The sequence below is a fragment of the Calidris pugnax genome, unplaced genomic scaffold (genome assembly GCF_001431845.1).
Source record: "Calidris pugnax isolate Ruff unplaced genomic scaffold, ASM143184v1 scaffold145, whole genome shotgun sequence".
Lineage (NCBI taxonomy): Eukaryota > Metazoa > Chordata > Aves > Charadriiformes > Scolopacidae > Calidris > Calidris pugnax.
Genome location: NW_015090939.1, coordinates 568,588 through 577,101, shown reverse-complemented (window position 1 = coordinate 577,101; position 8,514 = coordinate 568,588). Strand labels below are relative to the sequence as shown.

General features: G+C 40.9%; 1 protein-coding gene across 5 annotated transcripts in view; it reads right to left on the bottom strand.

The window, feature by feature from the left end:
- ZBTB44 (zinc finger and BTB domain containing 44) overlaps positions 1-8,514 on the bottom strand; it is a 41,929-nt gene that overhangs the window by 9,541 nt on the left and 23,874 nt on the right. For 3 of the 5 annotated variants that reach the window (XM_014951832.1, XM_014951831.1, XM_014951835.1), the window contains exons 3-4: positions 7,701-7,785; positions 2,214-2,377 (exon numbers count right to left, since the gene is read on the bottom strand). In XM_014951832.1, the coding sequence (XP_014807318.1) occupies positions 2,214-2,377; positions 7,701-7,785 (249 nt within the window). The remainder of the gene's footprint in view (positions 1-2,213; positions 2,378-7,700; positions 7,786-8,514) is intronic. The other 2 variants (XM_014951833.1, XM_014951834.1) reach the window with 2 other exon arrangements.

Genomic DNA, 8,514 nt, shown 5'->3' with positions numbered 1-8,514 from the left:
GAGGCCCTGGGCAACCTGGTCTAGTTGGGGGTGTCCCTGCTGACTGTGGGGAGGTCGGACTAGATGACCTTTGGAGGTCCCTTCCAGCCTGGACAACTCTATGACTCTATGATTCTATGATTAGCATGGATCTACACTTTCAATAAACTTCACACCAACGTGACCTGTCCCTAACCCTTCCACATCTTCGTCTTCCCCACAGTTTAAAACAAACATTAAGCCTCTGTGGATTCTACTATGGCTCAAATCCTGAGCCAAAAAGTATCCGATGCAGCAGTCATCTCAAACCCTCTTTGAACTCTTTTGATCTGGGGAGATTCTTGTGCCAGACTGGCTCCCAACAATGCAATTATCAGACCAGCTTTAATTGCAACGTCTTTTTCTGGCTGCCTTTGGCCTCTGAGAAGTGCTCTGGCAGGGGGACTGCACGCACAAGGATGCCCCTGTAATGGATAAAAGGGGGAAGGAGCAGCCTTTATATTGCATGGGAACCTTTCTATACAAGAATCTTCAGCAACTTTGCATGACAGACAGCCCTCCGAGACAGTTTATGTTCATGCCTCATTTTTTTTTCCTCCTATTAATTTAGGAGTCCTGTTACTAGCTCTTTTTTCACTCCAGACACTAATAAAACCCTAAAACATCCAAGCCCTGCAACATATTGCGGCGGCCGAGGGTATGTAATCACACCCAAACACAACTATTACAACATAAAAGGGCTGAATCACCAAAAAGCTAAGACTTAATAAAAAAGTCTGAACTCCAGAAAGTGTGGAAAACCAAACGTGAGGCCAAGAACCTGGAATATGGAGCTCTATTCATAATAGGGCTGTCAAGGAATAAAAAAAAGGGTTTTTCAAAAGGCTGAATGTGCATCAGCCCGGGTTGTTAATTCCCCCAGTCTTTCACTCTGCTTTCCTTACGTTCAAAGCAGGAGCTGAACTTTTAATTGGGGCTTTTATCCAGAGAAAGCTGTAGTTAAGGTTACACCAAAACTCCTCGTTAAGCATGTGAAAACAAGTTAATATACTAGAATATTGTCTCGTGGAGCTCAAACTTTTCAGGCCTCCGTACTGTCCAAGGGCATCTATTTCCTCTGATAGCCAGACGAAAAAATCTCTTCAGCCATTTTCCTTATGTGAAAACACTTTCAACATTTACAGGTTTTGAGAGTTCCTTTTGCATGCTAATTCCTCTTAAAACAGCTATTCAAATCTCTCCCAGCTTTGCCCAGGGGTTGCCAGTTGACAGGTCGGGCAGAGAAGCTTTACTGAAGCCTGGCTGCTGTCACTTAAGGCTTTAGCAAATGGCTTGGGATAATTTTGCATCTGATATGGCCATACAGTCTGCTTTTTAAAGTATAAAACATGTATTATTACTGCTGGCCTAAACATAGTCATTTTGCTTGAAGGGATTTGACAAATAATTGCTGACAGGGAAAAAAAATTACACTTTGACAATTGTGGTTGTTCTGCCCCAAAATGGTACAGCAAGTAAGAGTCAAGCTCAAATCAGAAGATGCCAAACCATGAGGCTTCAAGTGCAATATCCCTTCAATATTCCCTCCCTTCACTCACTGCCAGATAACTCTGACAAGTCTTGAAAAACACCGATAGCAAAGACATTAGAAGTTCATACTCGGGTTAGAATTCCAAATGAATGGAACAATTTGGGGAACAAGACTCAGAGGAGGCCTTCACATAAACCTTCTGCTCCCTGTGCTATCTGTATCTAAAGTGATTATCAAACCAATTCAGTCGTCCTGCAATCCCTCCAAAAATCCTGAGATCCAAAGGCATACACCATCCCTCAACGCAAGGATTAAGACAGATAATAATTTCTTAGAGCTGCAAGTCTCCTCTAAAACACAGCAGACAATTAAAATACCTAAGGGGGAGAATTTCAATCGACATCACTTCTTTGGTAGAATAAAAAAAGCCAAGTGTACTTTATTTCATCTCAAATCTTTGTCAGGAAAATGACTTCTTCTGAGGGGTTTCAGGCAATCAGATTTTTTTTTCAGTCCATACAAACGCTAATCATCCACGAGCAGAGCTCTCAGTCGGATCTGAAGTATCAAAACAAGCATCCAGCGAGACGTACCTCTACCCAAATCTTTCCCAAATCAGTTCTCACTTGGCAGGCCATTAAAAAAGAATTGCATTATCACATTTGCTGCCGTGTTGAGTCTATAAATCAGGAGAGTTTCTTACCTGAGTGGATAAGCATGTGTTGTTTTAAGTTCTGAATGCGAGTGAAGCGGACCCCGCAGGTCGGACACTGAAAAGGTCTGTCGGGACCATTTGGGCTGGGTCTCTCTGTGCTGCTGGTAGAAGGAGCAATGTAGAGTTGGTAGGGATACTGAACGTTCTCCAAACTACAAAGAAAAAATTCACTCATTTACAAGCAAGCTAGAAGGATAAAAAAAATAAAATAAAAGAGAAGTCTGGCCCATGGAAAGCTGGCAATCTCTGCCTCTACAGCCACGTGTCTGACCTGCACCTGAAGTTTTATGTTCACTGACGTTGAATTTCTCAGCAAAACCACTGAATAACCTCTAACTTCTGCTTCTTTGGGCAACAGGTCTGGGCAGCAGCTGTGAACTGAACTTTATTTTCCAGGCATGGGCATTTTCTCAAGGATATCCATGATTTACAATCGGCAAACAGCCCCCGAGGAAGAATTTAAAGAACTGAGCAAACTGAAAAGCAAAGGAGCATTTTGCACCCTCGGTAATATTTACAAGTGAAATTAGAGCCAATTCATTTTCATTCCAATCCAAGTTCAATGAACAAACATTAATATCTACAATTATATATTTCTAAATTTGAAATATTAAGCTAATTAATCAATATTTGCTCCTTGTTTGATTCTATTGGTTCTAGGAGAACAGCTCAAGCGCTGCATTTAAAAAACAGCACACAGACCATAATAAGGGAACAATTTAACTTTCAAAGTAATTTATTTAAAACTGCCTAATTGCTCCTACATAGCCTCTAGCTGCAAGCTGTTTAAGGGAACTACGGTGTTACAATCCAAGTCCTCTGGCAAGGAACTTGCTCTGCTAAAGGGCAGAGTGGAATAAACCCAAATCTGCTGGTACAAAGAGAACAACTACAGGAGTTTGTGCTTACCTGGGGTTTCCCTTTCCTGAGAATTAAGGCCTATATTTTTTTGTTGAAATAGACATTTCAGTTTGCTCACAGCCTGACTGACTGGCAAGGAACTTGCTCTGCTAAAGGGCAGAGTGGAATAAACCCAAATCTGCTGGTACAAAGAGAACAACAACAGGAGTTTGTGCTTACCTGGGGTTTCCCTTTCCTGAGAATTAAGGCCTATATTTTTTTGTTGAAATAGACATTTCAGCTTGCTCACAGCCTGATGGCAGATGAGATGTCACAGGCAGCAGGGAACTGCTCTGACCCTGAGCATTCATTCCATGGCCAGAACAATGCAATTTTGGTTTTACTAAAATGTGAGAGAAAAGCACAGCGATGTCTCTCTCCTGTTGCACACACTCACAAAGTCTCCCTCACTGAACAAATCCTGCTGCTGGTTTCAAGGTCAGCCTGAATTTGTGGACTTCCCATGCTCAGGAAAATGAAAAGTGCACTTTGCACAAATATGTAGAAAAATCCACAGACCAGATCAGCACAGGAGGCCACGAACTAGGATCACCTCTTTAAAAATCAATACTTTAATGGTCTTTATCTTCTCTGGAAATGGATGTCAATACAACTGTGAGAACTGGGTATCTGAATTTTGAGTACAGAGAGAGGTCTCAGTGGCCAAAGTTCCAGCTGTAAAGTTTATCTGGAGAGAGAGAGCACCAGGCATCTCTCAATACACGCAAGAGAAGAGAGTTTCCTGCAGGAGTTTAGTATCAATCAGTCCGTAAAAGCAAGAAGGATTTCTGGTCTCACATGGAACTGGAATAATATTTGCTCTAAGGAAGGAACTTTATTGTCCTTTTTGATACACAGTAGGGTCCTAGAGAGCTGTGGAAAAGACAGATGCTGCCCGACTTGTTGATCTTTGCTGAAGGGAATATTTGCAAGAGGGAAGTTACCACCTCATCTCACTGCCACTCACGGGTCTAAAAAAGCCACCTGATGGCTTTGCTCTAAGGAAGGAACTTTATTGTCCTTTTTGATACACAGTAGGGTCCTAGAGAGCTGTGGAAAAGACAGATGCTGCCCGACTTGTTGATCTTTGCTGAAGGGAATATTTGCAAGAGGGAAGTTACCACCTCATCTCACTGCCACTCACGGGTCTAAAAAAGCCACCTGATGGCTCCCCAAATGCCCTTCAAATAAATGAGGGTGTTTTCAAACGCAGGTTCTGATTTGTCTAACCACATCTCCCCAAATGCCCTTCAAATAAATGAGGGTATTTTCAAACCACAGGTTCTGATTTGTCTAACCACATCTGTGACACACTCTGGCAGTCCTGCTCCTTTGGGAGCTGATCACAAGAAAAAAGAACAGATTTCACTCTACTTTTGTCTCTGGAGTTGGTGTGACCGTGCTCTTTCCACTTTGCCAATGAAAACTCCATCAACACACACTTACAGACAGGCCTATTATTAAAAAAAATATATATATAAATTTAAAACAAAAAGCCTAATAAAGCCAGGCTGTGTGACATCTGCCAAATACCAGGTGAGGGGCAAGTTGTCCATCCTGAATCAGTTTCTTAGGTCTTTCCTTCCTCATTTCTACATTAGGGGATTGTGAGGAGGCAAAAATGCATCGTGCTCCCAGAGCTTTCTAGGGCAGAAATGAGGAGCCCCAGCTCCCCTTTTCTTTCCAGCTCTCTCAGACAAGTCCATCCCAACAACATGTACTGGTGCCAGCTTCCCTGCAATGGAAAGGAGAAGCGCTATGGGGAGAAGACCCCTGGAAGAAATTAAAAATAAAGTTGGGGTTTTTCCTACATAAAAGCCTCCTGATGAGAAAGGCTGGTTAAAGGGGATGAAAAGGGCATCAGGAGGTTCTCCAGCTCCCAGGGACTGGCACCTCCTTTCCCATCCATCCCCAGGCTGAAATACCTGGTGGTGACACAACCACGGACCTTAGCACAATGAAGAAATTACATTGAAAACACAATGCTGTTTTCTCTCCCCTGCTTCTTTCTACTCAATTTGTCATTGTGAGAAATGTGGCATTTAACAGTTGAGATGTGTCTAACATCTCAGAGTTCCTGTAACAGCCAGATAAAGAAATAGGTTTGAAATGTTTTCATGCTCAAGTACTCTACTTGTAATTTTTTCTTCTTTTCACCCAGAGATCGTAAACATATTTAACTGTGTAGAACTAAACTCTGACAAACACGAATGCCAGAATGCTCAGTGAGCCTAGAAATGTTCTCTATTTATAAATAACAATTATTTTAGAAAAGTGGAGGCTCTTATTATGTTGGATCAGAGAGATCTTTTGTAATTGAGCCTTTGCAACTCCTTTTTAAATGCAGCCACGAAGTGATAAAGAGACTAAATGATAAACCAGCCACAGCTGAATTAGGGATCTAGGGAAGAAAAGCACATTGCAACCCAAATGTGAAATTATCAGAGAAAGAATATATCAGATTTCACTGTGAAACAGTAGTTTTAATACAGAAGAGACTCCTGTGTGCCTAGTAAACTGACAACAATTGCATGTGACCTGCCGGTTATGAAAGACTGATTATGGAGGAGGATCAATTAATTATGTTAATTATTTAACACAGAAACTCAAGAGATAAGATATCCTAAGTTTTGAAATATTTATGGTTCTTTCCAGTGATAAGGATGCCATATTGAAAGACCTTTAGATGGAACAGTCTTTTGCTCTGTTTTATGAGTAGAAATATAGTAAATACATACCCAAACACAAATTTTTCATAGAAATTTGTCCACCCACAACTGATTTTGACATTTTGAAAATCTCTACTAATAAAGCAACGTACAACTTGGACTTAAAGATGCATTAAAGAAACTACCAAACAAAAAGTGAGGGAAACTTTCTGCATCTGTATGACTTACAAATCAAGTTTTCAGTTGACTCAGAGCTGAATGTTTGATTTTATTCAGAATTCTGCATTGTCTCATTTTATGCACCCAAAACCATGTGCCCAAATTGCTGCACAGTGAATTTTTGTTTATTTGCTGATGTGCCCGTTCTGTGCTTGAAACAGGAATTCAGAAGTCCAGTCAGGACTCAAAAGCATCTTTTTAGACATTTAACTGATTCAGGGAGTAAGTACAGTCTTGGCACTTTCACTTCCGTTTATAAAATAAATCACTCAGTAGAAAATTTTATTTCTGGAGTCTAAAGTTTTCATAAATTCCCATAACTATTAGCTCCCTTATTGTTTATATAAACAATGTGCAAATTCTAGTTCATTTTGCTGATGCTTCTGTTACTCTGAGACTAATTACTTTCCAACTTGGGCATAAACTAAGGCAAATATTCTTTCCCTCTCTGCACGGGAGAGATCTTTTAGTGTGAATTTTCAGTGTGTTAAAAGGATTTTATCTATTTTGAATTTCCTACGCAGTTTGTGCTAAGCTGAGGCTCTGCAATTTTAAAGGAAATTTCTGAAATAATCCACTGCAGAAAATACATATGCCACTTGACTTTAGAATTATGGCTTTAAAAACCTGGATTAGCTCTAATGCAACATGTGCTCCTACTATCAATTCAAACTCCAAGTGTTGGGTATTATTTTTATACTGAAGTTTGTTAGCAGACAGATAAAAACATACAAAAAACTCTCATCAAGGCAGTTATTTTCCCTTCAGATTTAATCCTACAGTGGGACAGGTTTTAGATTGAAATGGCAGGAAAGATTTTACGAGCTATGAAAATGCAGCTCTCGATAGTTATCTCTACAGGGAGTTTCACTTGACACAGTTTCTGGAACAAACTCCCAAAGGTTCACGCTTCTTCCTCGGATCCACTTGTCTAACAAAAGACTTTGCAAAAGCCAGCTTGTCAATACTCTAAAAATTTGGCTTAGGAAGGGAAGATATAGGCTGTACTTACACAAAAGCAAGGAAATCAAAGTCAAAACAGTTGTGTGTATCCTCGTGCCACTCACAGGTACGGCATTTTCATATATTCAACCAAACAGGCCCATTTTAGTCCTGCCTCCTCTGCCAGCCTTCCCTTATAAGCCATTCCCTTAATAAATCACTCACCCCAGCACAGCAAAAGGCTGTTAAATATTTACAGTAAGTGACACAGGGCGTCTTGGTAAGAAGCTACAGGCAGAAAGTTTGGGAGACAAGATTTAAGGCTGCCCTGCCAGCTCTGTGGTTTATGGCAACAGCGAGGTCTGGTGAAGCCAAGACTTGTTTTCCTTTTGTTGCTTTACCTCAGCTTTAGCACAAAGGCAGCTAACACACCTGTTTCACTTACTGTGATTATTTTTTTTTTTATTCTTTATTAACAAAGAGCAGTGATGAAGAAACAGCAAACACATGACTCTCTTTCTTCACCAGTGCTGCCTGGAAATAAGACAAGCAACAAGTAGGCAAATTCTGATTTTTCATCACCTACATGCTTCTACAGCATCTGATCCTCCAGGCACTGCTCGTGCTTTGATTAACACACAAAATTAGATGTACAAGCAACTAAACATTGGGGGATGAAGGCTGGGGAGGTCCATCACAGCACAGCACTTGCCACAGAAGAGTTTGACGCCGCGTTGGTACGTACCGATCATCGTCATCGGCGTGAGCGTTCGTGCCAGAGGTGCTTTGGAGTGTGGGTAGCCCCTCCGTAACCCCCTCATCTATTGAGCCTATAGGCAAAGAAAAAAAAAAAAAAAAAGGGCAATTTAATGCAAATAAGTGTTCAAAAAGGGTTGGGGGGACAGGTAAATACACATAAGGCTTGCTTTCCCAAATCTCTGTGACAGACGCCGATTCCTGAACAATAAGATACTGAAATCGTTTTGGGAAAATCATTTAGAAACCCCAGAAGCAACGTGTTCCAAATCACCTTCTCCTCTGCACAGATTATGCAGTAAACGGACAACTCAATAATATTTGGCAGACCTACAAAATGGAAAGAATCTATATTAAATACTGCCAGAGTTTTCAAAACACATCCAGTACGTAAAACAGAAATGTTACCTTCACCTAGAGGGACTATTTCATCAATTTTCAGGACTTCTTCAATCCTGCTACGCTACATTGCTTTTGTGTTCCAAATCTTTATATATATTCACTGATAATGCCTTTATATATTGATAAGATGCTGAGACAGGAAGGGCCCTCTGAGAAATCAGAAATGCAACCCAAAAGAGACCAACCATCTGTTTGTAGGACACAGATGTAAATGTAGACACAAACCCATCCCAGAGCTTTGTTCCAACAAAGCACCAACAGTCGAGCATATGGAGCTCGAGTGGGTTTTGGAAACAGAATCCAAGGTAAAGGCAGCACTAAAGCAAAACTACCACTTTAATCACACAGGATCAAAGAATGATAAGGGGTTGGAAGGGACCTCTGGAGATCATCCAGTCCAA